The sequence below is a fragment of the Haliaeetus albicilla genome, chromosome 12 (genome assembly GCF_947461875.1).
Source record: "Haliaeetus albicilla chromosome 12, bHalAlb1.1, whole genome shotgun sequence".
NCBI classification, from domain to species: Eukaryota; Metazoa; Chordata; class Aves; order Accipitriformes; family Accipitridae; genus Haliaeetus; species Haliaeetus albicilla.
This window is the reverse complement of record NC_091494.1, coordinates 38769040-38788082: the sequence shown is the minus strand read 5'-3', so window position 1 is coordinate 38788082 and position 19043 is coordinate 38769040. Positions and strand designations below refer to the sequence as shown.

General features: G+C 42.0%; 2 protein-coding genes across 2 annotated transcripts; both read left to right on the top strand.

Moving 5' to 3' along the window:
* Positions 1-82: 82 nt before the first annotated feature.
* Positions 83-12627, top strand: UTP6 (UTP6 small subunit processome component). Its single transcript, XM_069799253.1, has 19 exons — positions 83-239; positions 352-436; positions 1071-1112; positions 1199-1291; positions 1945-1992; positions 3774-3837; positions 4390-4508; positions 5102-5179; positions 5612-5693; positions 5932-6013; positions 6671-6852; positions 7699-7778; positions 8472-8549; positions 8721-8900; positions 9650-9730; positions 10530-10639; positions 10726-10792; positions 11092-11164; positions 12326-12627. The coding sequence occupies exons 1-19, from the start codon at positions 148-150 to the stop codon at positions 12481-12483; spliced, it is 1794 nt and encodes a 597-aa protein (XP_069655354.1). The 5' UTR covers positions 83-147; the 3' UTR covers positions 12484-12627.
* A 1835-nt stretch (positions 12628-14462) lies between these two features.
* COPRS (coordinator of PRMT5 and differentiation stimulator) lies at positions 14463-19039 on the top strand. The gene is made up of 4 exons (XM_069799257.1): positions 14463-14497; positions 15332-15419; positions 15991-16248; positions 18321-19039. The coding sequence occupies exons 2-4, from the start codon at positions 15335-15337 to the stop codon at positions 18488-18490; spliced, it is 513 nt and encodes a 170-aa protein (XP_069655358.1). The 5' UTR covers positions 14463-14497; positions 15332-15334; the 3' UTR covers positions 18491-19039.
* The last annotated feature ends 4 nt before the right edge of the window (positions 19040-19043 follow it).

Here is a 19043-nt window from a genome sequence, read left to right as displayed (position 1 = left end):
CCCGGGCCCGCCCGGCCGGGCTTTTGCCGGGTACGCGGCGCGGCCGGCAGGGGGCGGCAGAGCGGCGCGGCCCCGGAAGGCGGCGGGCGGAGCGGCCGGAACCGGCGGGGCCGAGCCCACGCGTGAGGCCCCTGGGCTGCCGCCGCCATGGCGGAGCGCATCGAGCAGCGGCTGGAGGACCGCGTCCCGGAGCTGGAGCAGCTGGAGCGGGTCGGGCTGTTCACGCGTAAGGAGATCAGGTGAGGCGGGCGGAGGGCCGCGGCGGCGGCGGGACTGGGTGTCCGGAGAGGGACCGCGAACGCGGGCGGCGCGGCCCGGCTTGCTGCGCTGGCTGATTTCCCCTTCCCGCAGGGCCGTGCTGAGGAAGGCCTCGGCTCTGGAGTACAAAATACAGCGGAGAACCCTTCGGAAGGAGGATTTTATTAATTATATTCAGGTAGGCTTTATTGATTAGCAGAGCGCGCTAGCTCACGTTGTAGAGCCAGCGCGGTTAGAAGTTACGTGATTTTGTAGTGACCCGCGTGGAAGACGGGCTGCCTCTTGAGGCCTCTCCTCAGCTGGCCCCTGGTGCTCACTTGTAAGTGGTTTATCGGCACGCACTCGCTATTAAGACCCCCCAGAGCATGAAGCATGGCCAGGAGTTAGTTGGTGCTCGGTTTGGGATGAGAGAGGCTTCATCCTTGTGAATTTTTCCTATAGTTTCTTGTCTCTCCAGGGGTGCAGACACCCCAGTTCCCTGATGTGCTGTGCAAATTGTAGTTAAGTGTAATAAATTTTTTGTGGTGTTAGAAGTTTGGCTTGTGCGTTACGATTCTAGGAATGTGGGGTCCTAACAACTCAAGTCTGAAATACCAATGCAATACAAATGTGCAATACAAATATTCAAGCTGAATTTCAGTCACCCTTAGAAATGTAGTGAGCCAGCCAAAAAATTGTTGTTTGCGTTTTCCTGGATGTAATTTTTATTGTCCGCTTGATTAGCTATAAAAAACTTGATCTGTATTTTTTTTTCCCTTACTGTTAAGTGTCTACTCATTTGCTTTGAAATGTTTTTTTTCTCCCCATTCCAGTATGAAATTAATCTGCTGGAACTGATAAAGAAAAGAAGAGCAGTAAGTTTGTCAATTATTTAGAGTGCAAAATACTTTATGCCAAATTTTCTATTGCAATAAAATTAATACTTTTTTTTCCCTCCTAGCGCATTGGATATTCGTTTAAGAAGGATGAAATTGAGAACTCCATTCTGCATAGAGTCCATAGCCTTTTCAACCGTGCTATAGGGAAATGGAAAGTAAGTTTGTTTATTTGTACTGATAGATTGAAAAAATGCCCTTTTGGTATGTAAAATTATCTAGATATCATTGCCACCAGGTATTTGCAATAATACACAAGAATGTAGTAGAAAAACTAAGTGGACATATGGTCTTACAGTTAGCAGTAGCCTAGAAGTAGGTCATTCATACCAGATAGATGTTTTTTTACACGAACAATATTTTGTCCTTTCTGAGTTATTAGTCCTCAACTGTCTAGAGCCATGTATTGCAATGTGAGTTTGGTCTGTCTGCTTGCAAGGACTAGAAACAGAATGAAAAGAACTTTTAGCTGCTTTAGGAAAAGATTGTCTTAATAAATCTAATGGTAAAACCTAAAGAAGGTGCCTCAGAAACCATTACAGTGAGCTCTCTATTGAGTTCAGTGTAACACAGATTTGATTGAAGAAGCTGCGAGGGTGTATCTTGAGATGGGAGGGTTGGTTTTCTTTGGATGTTTTGCAGGAATTTGAAGATCGGGTCGGGGGCAGAAAGGGAAATTGAGATTCAAAATTCCTTCTCTGTGCACGCCAAGTCATCGTACCAAGGGCGTATTGTCTGCTTGTCAATGTGCAGGTGGTTTTGTGCTTGCCTTATCATAAGGTTGATCCTCTCCCCCTTGCATTTCCAACAGGAAGATGTCCAACTTTGGCTTTCACATGTTGCATTTTGCAAACAGTGGGTGAGTTTTCAAAATGCTAATCTTATCTTATTTGAGATGCTGGATTGGTGTTTAATCAGGTATCTGGTACTTGAATTACAAGACGGGGTACTGCCACATGCTGTAATAATGAAATGATTTTAATAGTAGTATTGGAGCTGCCTGGGCTTTTCACTGATGTATGTACATGTAGAGTTTGACTCAGAATGAATTAGCGTAAAATTTGATGCTTGCAGGTGGCAAAGGTGCAGCTGATTGCATTGAATCTAGAGTACCATCTGGTTTGGGAGAATCCTAATATTGGTTATACCTTCTCTGGAATGAGTGGATCACCTGTCTGTGAATTGTGGTTTTGTTCCAAACATTTCTTACAGTGGCTATGCTGAAAAGTATAATTCTGGCAATTCTCTACTTTGTAAACTTACCTGTGCAAGTCTTCACATTTGTGGTATGTTGACCCTGGCTGGATGCCAGGTGGCCACCAAAGCCACTCTATCACTCCCCCTCCTCAACTGGACAGGGGAGAGAAAATATATCAAAAGGCTCGGAGGTCAAAATAAGGACAGGGAGAGATCGCTCAACCAATTGCTGTTACGGGCAAAACAGACTCAACTTAGGGAAGATTAACTTAATTTATTGCCAGTCAAACCAGAGCAGGGCAATGAGAAATAAAACCAAATCTTAAAACACCTTCCCTCTATCCCCCCCTTCTTCCCGGGCACAGCTTCACTCCCAATTTTCTCTCCCTCCTCCCCCCAGCGGTGCAGGGGGACCAGGAATGGGGGTTACGATCAGTTCATCACACGTTGTCTGTGCCGCTCCATCCTCTTCAGGGGCAGGACTCCTCACACTCTTACCCTGCTCCAGTTTGGGGTCCCTCCCAGGGGAGACAGTCCTCCACGAACTTCAACGTAGGTCTTTCCCACGGTCTGCAGTTCTTCACGAACAGCTCCAGCGTGGGTCCCTTCCCTGGCGTCCAGTCGTTCAGGATCACACTGCTCCAGCTTGGGTCCCCCATGGGGTCACAAGTCCTGCCAGCAAACCTGCTCCAGTGCGGGCTTCCCACGGGGTCACAGCCTCCTTCGGGCATCCACCTGCTCTGGTGTGGGGTCCTCTCCGGGCTGCAGGTGGATATCTGCTCCATCGTGGACCTCCATGGGCTGCAGGGGAATCTGCTCCAGTGCCTGGAGCACCTTCTCCCCTTCCTGCTTCACAGACCTTGGGGTTTGCAGGGTTGTTTCTCTTAAATTTTCTCACTCCTCTGGCTGCAGTTTCTGTGCCGCAGCAACTTTTTTTCCCTTCTTAAATATGTTATCACAGAAGCGCTACCACTGTCGCTGATGGGCTCGGCCTTGGCCAGCGGTGGGTCCATCTTGGAGCTTCTCCCAGAAGCCACCCCTGTAACCCCCCTGTTACCAAAACCTTGCCACACAAACCCAGTACAACATGATTATTATTATTATTAGTCATTGTGCTTCCTGTACTGAAGAAAGTGACCTTGCAATAGGAATGTAAGTGGCCAAAGAAAAATGCAGTCTTTACCTCAAAAGCGGTCAGTTTTGTGATACAGGCAACATTTGTGTTAGCTAGATTTGATTTAACTACGCTAATCTAGTCTGGTAACATTTGAAAGCGGCCAATATTGAACAAATATGAGAAACTTCCAACTGAAGATGAAGTAACAGAAAAGTGTCTTTTCCAGTACAATTGCATTACAACTTGTAACCTTTCATAATGAAACTTTGGTTCTGGTGGTTCAGTTCGGTACTAGAGGGGGTAAACCAAACCTTCTTGTTTTACAGAATGCAAAACATCAGCTTAGTAAGGTGTTTTCTTCCATGTTGGCCATTCATCCAAATAAACCAGGTAAATAAAACAATGGCGAGTGCTGCATAAATGACTCGGTATAGATTGTGTAGTGTTAGTTTAAGTTCTTATAGATCTCAGTTCAAGCGACTGGGGTAAAAGTTCCTACTCACTTTTCTTTGCCTTGCTGCTACTTCAGAGAGAAGGGCTCTGACAGGGATTGTACTGAGCAATCAAAAGGTGATGTGAAGTAGGTGTCCCCATGGGCTGAATGACCATTTCCCAGGTAGACTGGGGACTAGGTAAATGTTTCAGAGGTAGGAGATTTTGAATACTCATGGCTGCTTTTTGGCTTTTAAAGACATTCACGTCATTGGATCTGTAGCTATACCAGATTAAACTTCCTGGATCTGCTTAGCTTTTAGTCCTTTGAACTTGGTTTTAACATGAGAGATAATTAGTCTTATTGCATTGCTGAGCTCATGGTTATGTTGGGGTGGGTACATTGAACAAAAGCAACCTGTGCATCCTGGAGAGTAGCTTCAAAAGGGGTTCTCATGACCAGCTACTTGCTTTGACTTAAAATGAATTTATTTGTATCATCTGTTGCAGCACTGTGGATTATGGCAGCAAAATGGGAAATGGAGACACAGCTCTCGTCAGAAAGTGCTAGGCACTTGTTCCTTCGTGCTTTGCGCTTCCATCCAGAGTGCCCAAAACTTTATCAAGAAGTGAGTTCCTGGTTTTCTTCTATGACCAATTACTTGATCAGTCAGGGCAAATCAGTCCAGCATATTTCTCAGATCAGTCTGAGAAAACTGGAAAAAACTTGTTTTGCCATCAGTGGGGAAATGTCAAAAAGATCTAAAAAAGAAGAAAGTACTATTTACTGGTAGCATTTATCAATTGTTTAGCAAATCCTGTATTTATGTATGCAGAGTGAGGATTTTAAACTGTTTTATAGATAAATGTGTCAGAATTCCCTTTTAAAGCACTGTAAGCTCAGCTAGGACATAGTTCTGTGGATTAGATCTGGCATCCCTAGCCTTTGCTAGGGAACATGGTTTTCTTTGAAGGCAAGTTAAGGTTTAAAGAATGACTAGAAAGTGGTAGTTTCTGCATGTGGGAAATCTCTGAGTGAATATGTAGGGCAGATAGCTATATGTACAAACCTTTAAAAACCAAGGCTCTTGGACATATGTGGGATGTTGGCAAAGTTCTGATTTGTAGCTTCTCAGATAGCTTGTTTAGCGCATTTGTGGTCTTAGGTGTTTTATGATTTATCCCCACCCCCACAATAATTTCATTTTATTCTCTCCTGCAGTATTTCAGAATGGAGCTGATGCATGCTGAAAAACAGAGGAAGGAAAAGAAAGAATTTGAACAAGCAAAGATGGACTTGGTAGGTCAGCTAAACTTACTTGAGAGATATTGTCTGCTTGCGAATCACACATTTGAATGCATAGTTTCAAGAGATCTGTATTAATTGTTTGTTTGAGAAGAGCTTAGAGAAAGTTTTTGTTGATGTTCTGTTCCTGCATTAAGCTTTTCAAGTGTTGGCTGATGCTCAGCTCAAATACTTCATATGTTGGCTTTTCTATACGTTTGTAAAGTCTTTTGTTACATCCCTCAGTTTGAAAGCTAGTAGTAATTTCTGGAAAGGAATAGTTAAACTTATTATCTCTTACTTCTTTATAGTTGACTTGTGCAAATTAGATTAAGATAGATTTAGATGAAGAAAAACAATTTCTTCTGATTTTTTTTCTATGTTAGCAAAAATGGTAGCTGAGAAAAGAAAACGATTTTTTCAACGATGTTATGCTTGATATTGCAGGGGGAATTCAATTATTCTGAAGAGATTCTCAATGGGGAAATGGCTCGCATAATCTACAGGGATGCTGCTCAGAAAATTAAAGGTGATTGAATGTTTCTTGTACTCAGTAGGAAAGTTGTCACCTTTAACTCTACTGCAGTAGGTAATACAGATAGATGATCATACGGGTGGGACACTGAAATTTATAGAAAAGGGTATCTATCTAGAAACTTCAATGTTATCTGTGTCTTGACAAAAGCTTGCAAAGGTATAGAAATGCAAAGTGTGCAATGGTTGTAATACTCCACTTGATGGCTTTTTTTTTTTCTCTTGAAATGTAGGTGTTGAATTCCATCTGGCTGTGCTTTCTATTGCAAAGCTCTTTGATTTTACCCAGGATTTGCAAAAAGAAATTCTTGAAAGGTGAGGTGTGGTTTTGTGTTGGGGTTTTTTTGTTGGTTTTTTTGTTTGTTTTTGTTTTTTTTTTTTAATAAACACATTCTCATAACCTCTCTAATTTATAGTGGGTTGACAGGTTAACAACTAAAGGCTATTTGTCTAGGCAAATAGAATGTTAAGGCCTATGGGAAATCCTTTAAGAAAAACAAAATGTGAGGCAAGTATGCTTTTTAGAAAAGGATATTTGTATCTAACTTCAGAAAAGGCTTTGAGAAGCTGCTAAGAAAAAAGTAGATAAAATACAGTTGTCACTGAATAATTACTATGTTTCTGTAAACTTACTGCAGGAACTGTTGATTTTCCTTGTTTACTTTGTGGTTCTTTTGCATCTTTAGTTTCCCCAGTTGTTCCTCTCTCAAAAGAAAGATCTTTCTCAAAAGATCTTTCTCACATGCTGCCTGTCTAGTTCATGCTGTTATTGGAGAATATCCATACTAAAAAAACCCACCTCAAAATAGACTAATGTTCTGTCTTTCTCTTGTGGAAAGGTAAAATGTTTTTTCTCTGGCATTTGATTACTTAGAAATTAAGTACAACTCCATACCAGTATAACAACACTTCTAAACATACTTGCGAAAGAAGAATGGCGGTTGAAGGGTATTACAGACATGGTGTGTTTAGTTTGCAGACCAAGTATGCTGATGATCCTCTTACATGGGACTACATGGCCCGTCGTGAGCTGGACCTGGGGTCCCTGCAGTCCACAGAACACACCACAAAACAGATGAAAGTATCTGAAATGACCCAGAGAGAGGAACGGTGCTGTGCAGTCTTCGAAGAGGCTGTGAGAGCAGTGCCAACAGGTGAAAAGTTCTGCCTGCATTTTAACGTTTTTTCCTGGTAGTTCAGCATACTGTATACTGTGAAAGTTTTGAAGTGGGTGTTGGCAGGCTCTACCATACCTAAGAGAAGGCAAGCAGTTTTTAGATGCTACCTTTTTGAGATCTATTTTATGTGTTACTTGGGTTATTTTCCAATGCATTTATGCTCTTGAAGGAGCTGCTTAACTGAAAGTGCTTTTTGTTGCTTGTTTGCTTTTATTAATGTGACTTAACCAATGAGGAGAGTAGAAGCCCACAGATGAATAGAGGTTTGGAAGTTGTAAATAGAGAAAATTTCCTAAACAAAGGAAACCTGTAGAACTCAAGTATATTGCTGGTTAGCTGTGAGTAAGCAATGTTTTTGAATTGCCAGTGCAGTGGATATCCAACTTCAACATCTGGCATTGTCCTTGCTCTCAAAGGAGGCTCTCAAGGGACTATCTGTGGAGCGGACTCAAATTTGCTGCTTATATAGGCTTTCAAGACAAGGATTTTCTTGGCTGCCTGTGAGTGTCCTCACTCTTGCAGGCCCAGTGAAAACTACAGGCAAAGGGTGCACTGAACATCAATTGTGACAGCATGTGCTGAAGCCTCAGCTGAACTAAGAGCTTAATGCTCTTTAGAAAGAGTTACTGGTTGCAGCTTATACTGAGAAACTGTTTTTAAATGTTAGTGTTATAAATGTAGGGCCTTTTTTATAATACAACATTTTAAAACAAAGTTGGTGTTAATACATAGTTCTTGGATTCTCTATATTCCTCAAAGACAAATACTTGTGCTTACTCTTGTGATTATATAAAGTGTGATATTATGCCTTTGATTCTACAGGGGACATGTGGAAATGCTACATCACTTTTTGCTTGGAGAGATATAACAGGAAAACCAACAGTGAAGAATTAAAGCAAAAGGTAAAAGCTTATTAGGAAATCATAGTAACAAATAATCCCTATTTTTACTGACTTCTGTAATCTGTCAGACAAGGAGAAAATATATTTTGACATTTTATCAGAAATACTTACCAGCAGCCATCATTAAAAATTGTTTAGTCTCCATCTGAGGGGATTGCTTTTACTGTCAGGCTCACGTGGCCTGCCTGAACATGAATAACTTGGGCATAAACCAGTCTTGTCAGTAAAGTACAGTGACCTCTTTGGATGGAAGTTAAGAGTGCAAACTTGTTAATGTTCGCTGACAGTCCTACAAACCTGTGCTTGTTCAAAGAAAAGAATGAGTTAAAATGACTCTTGCAAATAAGTCTGAGTAAAATTTGGTGCTGGCACATGGGCACCTTAATTATGCATCTGTGCTTGGGTGTGGCTCAGTGAATTAAATGATCATCCTGTGCAGTTTGGTTGCCTTTTAATACAGTAAAAGAACATTGCTATGTTGTTATTTTGCTCCTTAAGGAAGAAGTGTAATTCAAATGCTCAGATTTTCCCTTTATTGTGGATTGTATGCAGGTACCTAAAGCATTAGATACGTAACTTACTGAATTTCAGTGACATGTTGATACACTAATCCACTGGGCTTCTTGTAATGCTGGGATCTGGTATATGCAGGAATAACGCTTATTTCCTTTACTTTTTCTTTGTTGGTTCTAGAGGCTGGAGAGGATGCTGGGTGTGTTCAACAAAGCCCATGAGTCCAGTTTGCTGCCAGAAGCTCTCTATAAGCAGTGGGTAAGCGTTGACACAGGAATATAGATTGTGAGACTGTCCTGCATTGCTTGTGTGCCTATCTCTACCATTTTGAGTAGATAGAAAGGTGGGCAATATTTTGATCAAGGCGTTGCTTTTTAACAAGGTACTACAAATTTCTTGTGGTGATTAGCTGTATCTGCTGGGTTTTAGCTTCAACTATTACTGGAGTTCAACCTCTTTGAGAAGGCTACGGAGGTGGCAGAAGCTGCAACTAGGCGCTTCAGCATGTCAGTGGAAATGTGGCAGATGAGGCTGCAGGTGCTGATCCAACTGAAGAGTGACGATGTGACCCACTGTTTTGAAGAAGCCGTTAAGCACATGAAATCTAAGGTCTGTGCTGGTTTTATGGAATTGCATGCATTAGTCTTGGGTAGGAAACCTCTAAAGTTTATTTGAGTGTTTTTCTCTTTCTCTCTCTTTTTTTTTTTTTACTTTACAAGGCATTCAAAGTCCTGAACCATTTTGAAGTCAAAAATAAGAACTTGACATTTCACATGCACATTGCATTCAGGAGCGTTAGGGAAGGAATTGCATATTCACTTCATATTCACAGTTTTAAAGTCTGAATGCTCACAGGTGTCATTTTGCATACTCTTCTAGCAGTCAGCTGGTATTCTTTGTGCCTTACTTGAAAAATGTGTTTCTTTTTCTTCACTGTCCTGATATATTGTTTGCATGTGTGGTATTTCAGACCTTGAATTAGCTTTGTGCTCTCTTACTGTTGCATTTCAAGCCCTGGGCACAAGGAGTGAGGAGAGGAAACAAGGTGATTTGTTTCTTTCCTACTTGTTGTTCTTGGAAGTTACCTTTGTACTGCAGTGTTTGGTGAGGCAGAAGAACTTGTCTCTCATCCATGGCAACACATCTTGCACTGTCCAGCTAAGTAGTATTTGTCCTGTAAGTGAGAAAGGGAGCAAGAAGTGATTTCAGTGTGCAGTCCAAAGTTGTCTTTCTAAGAGCTCTGTCTAAAGGACATTTTTTAAGGCAGCTGTAATACAGAACCTGGTTGGATGTGTTGCTGTTTCTGTAAATGGGGGTCACTGCATTTCAATCATTTGATTTACCTGCTTACATTGTAGGGCACTTTGCCATTATGGACCCTCTGGGTAGAATGGAGTGAAGGCACAAACAGCAAAGAAGACACAGAAGCTCTCTACGAGGTGCTTAGCTAATAGAAATCTACTTTTGATGACAGTGTGTAAATAAACGGGAATGATGTGTGTGGATGGAATGTGTAACAAATGTTGTAAAATTGTGTATGTTATAAAAAATCAGTTGCACATAGGCTCATAAATACAAATGTCGTCCCCATGCTTCTAAGACATCTTGATCTTTGTAAGCACAACCATTGATGGACATTTACTTTTCTTTTACTTCGTGGTCTAGAATTTTTGCTGTATTTTCAGAAGTCTATCTGAACATGGAAAAGAGAATTTTCCAATCTGTGTGAAAACATCAACCTTGCTACAGAAAACTCAAGAACAAAACTGGGGCTTTAATCTCACTGTAAATTCCCTAAATACCTTGGGGCAAAACATTTCCTCTTTGCCTGGCGGGTTAGGTTGTTCCCTCCCACCATTTACAACATAAAACGCGTATTTCAGGTGGAAGCTTAAATTCGGTTGTTTGCAGAGCATTGTGAAACCCTCTGCATGAAGGATGTTGGGGGAATGCCAACTGCCAGCTGTATGGAATATTGGAGGAGACATGTATTTTAGGTTACAACTAATATTTTAATTTGAAAAATATTGGATGTGTTACCTAATGGTGTTTTTCAGGCATCATTTGGGATGCTTTTGTCCAGTACTTTGTCTCACTTAAGAGATCTGCTTTATGTCAGATGCCTAATTAGGGAGAAGGTACTATTTTGGTTTCTTCTCCCTTGTTGCCTTTTAATTGTAGCTTATGTGGTTATTTTGTTTTGGTTTTTGGGTTTTTTTTTCTCCTTTAAACTTGCAGAGATCCTTACATGCCACAACTCCTGCTGAATCTGTGACTATGAAAGAAATGTATCTTGACTGGACTTACAGAAATGGTGGTTATAAGAAAGTTAAAAGAGTCTTTACCAGGTGACAAATAAAACCTTCAAACCTGATTGTTCTAGGGCATATGTTAAAAGGCTTGAAGTCTAAAGTTACTTATGTTTTTATTTCAGCCTGTGTGAAAATCGTCCATTTTCACTTGATTTCTTCAGGAAGATGATCCAAATAGAAAAGGAGCAAGTAAGTTGTTGAATATCCAATTAGTGCCTTGTATTTGTAAAAATACATTTCTAACTTTGGATTTAAATACGTAACAGAGGGCTTACGAGTAGTGTCATTAGTTTGTGATCAGTTCATATTTGTCTTCTAAAGTTGATTCATAGTATGTAATACAAAACCAAGTTCCATGGTAACTAATCTTTGGCAGTGTGCGTGTGTGTGTGTAATTACCATGACTCTTGTTCTTTGTAAGAATCTAATCAAGCTGCAGATACACTTCTGTAGAAAATAAATGGCCTTTTAATACCTTCCTTTGTTAGGAATCCTGCAAAATGCTTCATCTGAGAGAATACTATGAACGTGCCTTGAGAGAGTTTGGTTCAACAGATTCTGGTAAAGGGATTTTATTTATTTATTCATTCATTCATTCAGTGCTGCCTCTTTTAATTCCATCCATTTCAAAAGGTAGCTGTTTGTTCTTCCCTTGTGATTGCTGTCATGCAGAGTGGAGCTTATTTCTTCTGTGCCATTAAGTGCATGACACTCTGCAGCAACCCTTCACTTTCAGTCCAGGGTCGTTGTTCACAGTGGGATGGCTTCAGCAAAACTACTAGCAGATAAGGTTTTGACACTGGCTGGCATAAGAGATGTGTATCACCTTTAATTTGGATTTGTGAACAGTATGGATGTCGTGGTTTAACCCCAGCAAGCAGCTAAGCACCATGCAGCCGCTTGCTCATTTCCCCCTCACCCAGTGGGAGAGAATTGGGGGAAAAAAAAGTAAAACTCGTGGGTTGAGATAAGAACAGTTTAATAGGACAGAAAGGAAGAAAATAATTATGATAATCATAACAATAATAAAATTACAACAACAATAATAATAAAAGAATTGGAATAAACAAAACAAGTGATGCACAATGCAATTACCCATCACTCGCCAACCGATGCCCAGTTAGTTCCTGAGCAGTGATCCACCCCCCAGGCCAACTCCCCCCAGTTTATATACTGGGCTTGACATCACATGGTATGGAATATCCCTTTGGCCAGTTGGGGTCAGCTCTCCTGGCTGTGTCCCCTCCCAACTTCTGGTGCCCCTCCAGCCTTCTTGCTGGCTGGGCGTGAGAAGCTGAAAAATCCTTGACTTAGTATAAACACGACTTAGCAACAACTGAAAACATCAGTGTGTTATCAATGTTATTCTCATACTGAACCCAAAACAACACTGTACCAGCTACTAGAAAGAAAATTAACTCTATCCCAGCCAAAACCAGGACAATGGAGCTATGTTTTTATAATCAAGATTTCTGCAGTATTCCTTTTAAGAAAGTAAACAGCTCAGTTACTGCTGCATTATTTCTTCAGACATCACTGTTCCAGCTGGGAATAGAAGCCAGGGTTTTGGTACTCAAGGGGCAGGGATTTGTAGTTCACAAAGTAAATCTCATTGCGTTAACATCAAGGACACTTAAAAAAGAGTTTCTAGATTAGGTTCGGTATGTATGTTAGGTAATATCCAATCAAAATCTAACCAGAACTTCTATTTTTCTTTTAAAGATCTCTGGCTGGATTATATCAAAGAGGAGCTAAGTCATCCCCAGGGTAGACCAGAAAACTGTGGGAGCATTCACTGGCGAGCTATGAAGATGTTGCAGGGAGACCTGGTGGAAGACTTTGTTTCCAAATACACGTTATTGCAAACTGGACATTTATGAAAAACTATAGTTAAATAGTTAAAACATGACTGCACAATTTTTTTTAACTTCTTTGTACAAAGGTAATTATGTTCCTGGATCTTATTAAAGTGTACCTTCTTTACATTCTTGCATATGTGGAAAAAAAAAAATTCATCTGCCCCATTACAGTTGTTTATAGTGTTTCTTCTGCTGGTGGCAAGTTCAAGTGCACAGTTAGAGGAGAAAGCAAAGACATCTGAGGGTGTTCTTCATTGAGACTTCTGAGAGCAAACTCTTCCTTCTGCCTAAGCATTCAGATGGAATAGTCATAATGCATCATCAGCTTTTACACTCTGGAAAGCTAGTATTACAGCACATAAATGCAAAAAAAACCCCAAAACATGGAAACTGTACATGTGGGAGATCTTTGTATCTTACGAAGTTGAATAATGAAAAGTGGAACACTAGAGAAACAATCTGTAAAATTATGGTATTTATTGTTTTGTAGCCTTGAAGTCATCTGTAATCCTGTTTTCAAAAACAACCTCTGCAACCACCTTGCATCAGTGTTTGCATCCTAAGCTGTAATTCTGAGAGTGACTGTGAAATATAGAGGGGAGGTGAGATCCGTTACAAATGTCACTGATGTGACAGTGATCTACGCTTCAACTTTCTGTCCACAGTGCCTGAAAAATGGGTAACAGTTTTTTTGAGACAGTGCTGTCCTTGGCTGTTCGCAGAGCCGCATTTTCCTTTGTCAAACCCATTAAATCAGCATGAATTCTATCCTCAGACCAATAGAGGATACCTAGGGAAAGTACATGAATATGTAGCAATAGTTCCTTTATCTAATTTCCCAGTGACTGAATGGCGACATAATACAGAGCAATACTTCTTTAACATTTTTCACACAAGTAGAAACTGCAGCTCCTCCCAAGCAACAAATTCCAGTAACTTTTGACTAGCTGGAAACAGGGTTTGGAGCAACAACTGGTTAAGATTGCTCGTTCTGTGGCAGCTGAAGCATGTTCTGCTTTGTCATTATGTTACTCCGTCCCCTGAATTGCTCTTGCTTCTTTGGTCGCACAACAAAAAAGCTTTTAAGTGCAAAGTTTGGGTTTGGGGGATTTTTGTTTGTGGTTTTGTTTTGTGTTTGTTTTTTTTTTTTTTAAGTCCAGCAAAGCTGATAACTCCACCGTTTCTGAAAGCAGGCCCTTTTTCTTTACTTGTTCAGCTTCCTTGCAGAACTTTGCCAATCACTTCACTACCTGCAGCACTTTTGAGCAATAACGCATTTCCTAAAAGCACATTTAGCTGACACCTGTTCATGGAGCGCCTGCCAGATCCGTTCAGTACAGGTGTTTCCCATCTCTTAATGCTTTCTCTGAGCACACTGCTAGCACAAGGCCTGAAGGAGATGGTCATCTTCTGGCAAGATTAAAAAGCCACAGAGCCTGAAGAGGTATTGGTATTTTATTTACAACTTTATGACCGTGAACGTGTTTTCTTACAGCTCTTACATCTGTATTTCTCTGCCTTTTTTCTCCCGTTGCTCTAATGTCTTGTTTCTGCCCTCAAAGACTGTTTCCCTCTCTCACTGGGCCCAATTCCCAGTAGCAACGAAAGAAACTACGCATTATGCATTCAAAAAGTAGAGGTAGCGGTGGTCTCTGCGGGCTGAGAGGGATGTGGAAGCGCACCGAAGCCGAAGGAGCCGCTCGCCCCGCGGCCCCTCGCTCCCAGCCTCTTTCACGGCCGGGGTGGCACCGAGCTCCCCGGTCAGCCGCTGCCAGCCACAGCCATTCCGTTCACCGGGTTCGGCCGCGGCCGCCCTTCCTCAGAGACCGCCTGCCTGACGGTGCCCGCGGCCGCTGGCTGCCTCGGGCGCAGGCGCTGCTGGCTGCCGGCGCTGAGGGGACGAGCGGTCTCCGGCAGGGCGGGAAGGCGGGCGGGGACGGGCAGACGGACGTCTCTTCACGGCGGCGCCTCCCCCGGCTGCGCGCCCGGACACAGGCGCGGCGAGGCCAGGCCGGGGGCACCGCCGCCTCGGCAGGTGTGGTGGGCTCCTGCGGGGCGGGAAGCGGGGGTCGGGCAGGCTCGCTTCCCCCGCACGGCCCGGGCGGGCGGCGGAGGCGTGCGGGGCCCGCCGCTGCCGGTTTGCCCCAAGTATGAGGCGCTCTGCCCTCGTTCGCCGGCGGCGAGCCCTGCCAGGCTCCTCCCGGCAGCAGGCCCGGCCTCAGGCGTGCCGGGCTCGGGCTCTGTGAGGACTTGGGCGCCCGGCTTCCCGCACCCACCGCCCTGGGCCGGGGCTGTCCTTCAGCGAGATGTGCCTTTGTTGTAGTGGAAGTAGCAGCGAGAACTCACCTTTCCTCTCCCTCTGGGGACCATCAAGCCAGCTGAGGTGTTACCTTCCCAGCTGCCATCTTTCTCCAGCTCCTCAGGGTCTGGCCCTCTGTCTCCCTGGCACGGCGGCTCCCCCAGGGTAGCTGGATCATAGCCTTTGGTGCTTGTGCTCGTTCCACACCTTGTATCTTCGTTACCTCTGCAGCTTTCAGAGTCTGCTGCTCTTCCCAAACAGGTGCATTTTGGGATCCGTTCCCAAAACACAGGGCGGCAGCAGGATTATAGCTGTGAGCGAGGAGACAGGCTGTTCTGTGTGGGCTGCCACCTGGGCTGACTGATGGCAGCAGCAGGATGAGCCATCCCTCAGCATGTTTGCTTGCTGAAGTGAAAGCCTGTCTGGTTTAAAACCTCTGATTCATCAAGGGAACAAACAAACAGGTCAGGCTCAAGGGCTCAGAAACACTCAAATGCAGTAGAAGTTGTGTGAGCCTCATTGGAGAAATCAGTGAAAGGTGCTACTGGATTCTTTGAAACTGTCTTGTAGGTGATGGCTGCTGCCATTGAGTCCACAAGCTTTGAGGAGGAACAGCTTCCTAATAAGAGAGAAACTATGACCTGGAAACCCAGGAAAGGTAAGCCTAAAATATTAGAGCAAAACAAAGCAGACAGTGAGTAATGAAACTTATGCTCTGCTTGAGGAAATACACTTAAAACTCCTTGGTGATGTATGGGAAATGCCTCTTCAGTTACTGCACTGAATTATTTCCATGTGGATATTTGTGTATGCCTAGGTGCAAGAGTAATTAATCAATACTACAAAAAAAATCCTTTTTTTTTTTTTTTTTAACTAGAGTGTTGGTTTTTCAACATACCTATTTTTTATAAATACCAACAGGTGAATGTGGTGAAACAAAACTGCTGGGTCCTATGCCCTAGTTTAAAGAGTTATTTTCCAACAAGAGTCTGTGGAAAATCCTGACTTGGGCTAGTGTTGTGATGCAAGCCTATGTCCAATGTTCGCAAGCATCTGAAACCTTGAACAACACTGTAGTGATACTACATATGTAAGGATTGCATGTATTATAATTAGAATAGTAGTCATGAAGTGCATTCATACACCTGGCTGAATTATTGCATACTAACCATTTAATTGTTCCTCTTTAATTCCTAAATATGTCTGTTGGCTCTTTCTGTTGTTTTTAGAATGTTTGCGGAAGAATATTCCAAATGTTCTTGATAGTGAGTCTGAAGAAAGTGAATTCTCTGATACCTCTCACAATGAAAATGATGTCAGTGGTTCTCCTGTTGACTGTGTTGCTATATGTCCTGACCTGGAGGACTTGGGTGGTGAAGTCTGCAGTATGCCTGAGACTGTAACTTTTCCAGAGCAGCAAACTGTTTCTGTGTACGAGGTGGAGGACTGGGATAAAGAATTGGAGGACTTTGAATGTAATCCTTACGGTGAGTACAAATTTATTTGTGCTTCATTTGAGTTTTGGTTAGTATGTGATTTGAGGTAGGTGCTTTGCAGGAGAATGTGCTTAAATAACTCTATGTTCTATTTTGGGAAGCAATTTTTTTTTCTTGTCGTTGACCTCATGGATTTGTAATGCATAATTTTGTTGTCAAATAAAGGATTTAAAGGCAATGTTGTGAAGTTCACATGGAACTCTTGCTTGAGCAACTTAATTCTTAGGAAGTGAAATGGTAGGGAGAAGAATTGTATGTGTGTATCAAGTTTCTCTGGAGAAGCTAGGTCTCAGTAGTGTATCTTTGTTATTCTGAAGCAGAAGAGAAAGGTACATGGAGTGCAGGAATGTAACTTTTTTTTGTGTAAATGGGTTTTTTTCCTTTCCTCCAAGAAAATTCATCCAGATTGTACAGCATAATGTCCCTCTAGAGCATGGAGTTCTTTGGAGGGGAGCAGTATAAGTAGTCAGTCTCTGAGTGTGGTTTTTTTGTTGCTTTTGCTATAGTGGTTTTTTTGTTTGTTTGGGTTTGTTGATGTTGTTTTGGTTTTGGTTTTTTTTTGTGGTAGGTTTTTTTTGTTTGGTGTTTTTTTTGAAGCTTGGTCCTCTTAAGTGGTTGTGCATGTCATCAGTCCCATGGACGTAAGTGGCAATGGATAGGAGCAGTTTCATCCACATCTTTAGAGTTGTATTAATCCTCCAATTTGTAAACTGTTTTACAGTGACTTGTGCATTGAACTGAGAGTCTCAGTCTTCCATTTGCTAGGCTGTATGTTAGGACAGAACAAGTGGATGGAGTTTAGTGAGCAGTGGCTGATAACCTGCAGTGTCTTTGTGGTCACAGAATAGTACCATTTCCATTTTCTTCTTATTAATGCGTATCTTTTGTAATTAATACAAACACTCCTTTCTTTGCTTAGGAAATATCAATTCTCTGTTTATTTTAATTCCATAAATGGCTGTTGTATTCAAGTTCCATTGTTTGATAACAGAAGGAAGTGGGAAAGTTTTTGCAGCTTTCCTATAAAATCATTCTGACTGTAAAATGGAAATACAGTAGTGGTTTTTCACACTGGGTAATCTGAGAAAAAGACCATTTCCCTCTTTGCCATTCTGGGTTTTCCTTTTAATCTCTCATCTGCTCAAATTTATGGAATGTTTTGAATATATTTTTTTTTTTTTTACTGGAACTGTCACAAGTTCCCTTCCTTTCTTTAACTAACTCATCCCTACCTGTAGCTTACGCTCTTCAAATCCTCACAAATTAAGGAAGTTGTAATTATGGGGTTCAGGTGCTTGTGAAGGATACTGAGTACAAGTGTCTGAGTTGTTAACTGCTGCAAATAAAAAATGTGCTTGGTCATTCATTTTATGACATTTAAAAAACTTTAAAAAAATGCTTGTTTTGATGGCTTGTTTGGCAGTGCTACTGGAAGGCTGACACATGGATATACTGTGTTGGGTCCTCCGCTGCCCCATACTCTGGACTTTTCATTTGCTCAGTCCTTTCAGTGTCTGTTGGCTAGAAATCTTTTGCTTCTGTTAAAGGACTTTGCCCTATTTTTGTGCTAGGTTGGTTAAATAACAGGCTTATTAGGCTTAATTCTAGCCTAGTGGAAATGTTGTTCAGAGCTAGCTTTTAGAGGACCCCACCCTAGCATTCTGTCCAGTGACCCAGTTCTTAAAGGGTTTGGAGGGCTTCTAATTGGGATGTGGTTATGGAGAAAGCAGGAAGGGGGAGGGGAAATAAAAGTAGTGGCTTCGTGAGCTTTTTATGCGTGGAGAAAACGTAGCAGAACTGCATGCATTTTAAGAGCTGGTGTCAGATGTTCTGAATCCAAATATATCACTGAGCTTTTTGGAAAACTGTTTTGTCTCTGTGGCAAGAAATGAAGACATTGCCAAATTCAGCTTTGTTTGCAGGCCTAATTCATGACTGCTGACAGATCCAATTGAAATAGTTAACTGGAAGATGCTGTAGACCTGCAAAATAATCTGCTACACTGTGCCACTAGTTTTCTAAGTATCTCCCATGGTTTAAATCTTTTCTTTGATCTTCTTTAGATGCTGGCGATCTCCACTGTGGAAGCTTTCAGGAAAATAATCTTTTGGCCTCATACTCATGGCGAGAGGATTCGTTTTACAACCCAGGCTGTCACCATGCAGCTTGCCTTGCTTTTACGCCACCAGTTAGAATGACTGAGGCTGGCCAGTTTGATGATGCTGATGAATGAGGTTGACCCTGGTCTCAGAACTAAGTTTGGCTTCTGAGTTGGATTATGTTCTTCACCGATTGAGTCATGTCAAGTCCTTTGGCTTGCTTGCAGAGTTCTGCGTAAGGCCAGAAATGCTACACCATCTCTGAAGTTTTGCTTAGACTGCTTCTGAGCTGTTTATAAATTGACCACACTTGACCTCTGGAAACAAGAGTGCAGGTGCTAGCTGTAAGGAGTCAATGCATTTCTGGACTTTTTATTTGTATTATATAGATCTGTGTTGTTGCTAATGATTGCTTGAGAGGAAGTATTTAATTTCTAAACTTCAGCTTGTTTGCCAAGCTTTGCCAGTTTTGACATGCTGATCCCTGCGTGTCTATGTAACTTGCAGTTTTCTTTCCTTTTCATTTGATGCTGTCAAATTGGTTTGGATAGCTTTAAAAACTCTTCCTCCTTCCAGCTTCTCTGTTGTATTTCTGTGTTGCAGTTTGTGATTCTATATCCGATACTGGTGTTTAACCAAATTAGCCATGACAAATACAGAATGAGTTGTTTTGGTTTTATGTATTTT

Coding starts and splice junctions, on each gene's coding strand:
- UTP6 (XM_069799253.1), top strand. CDS start 148: ATGGCGGAGCGCATCGAGCAGCGGCTGGAGGACCGCGTCCCGGAGCTG. Junction 437..1,070: donor ATTTTATTAATTATATTCAG/GTAGGCTTTATT, acceptor TCCCCATTCCAG/TATGAAATTAATCTGCTGGA. Junction 5,180..5,611: donor AACAAGCAAAGATGGACTTG/GTAGGTCAGCTA, acceptor TTGATATTGCAG/GGGGAATTCAATTATTCTGA.
- COPRS (XM_069799257.1), top strand. CDS start 15,335: ATGGCTGCTGCCATTGAGTCCACAAGCTTTGAGGAGGAACAGCTTCCT. Junction 15,420..15,990: donor GACCTGGAAACCCAGGAAAG/GTAAGCCTAAAA, acceptor TGTTGTTTTTAG/AATGTTTGCGGAAGAATATT. Junction 16,249..18,320: donor CTTTGAATGTAATCCTTACG/GTGAGTACAAAT, acceptor GATCTTCTTTAG/ATGCTGGCGATCTCCACTGT.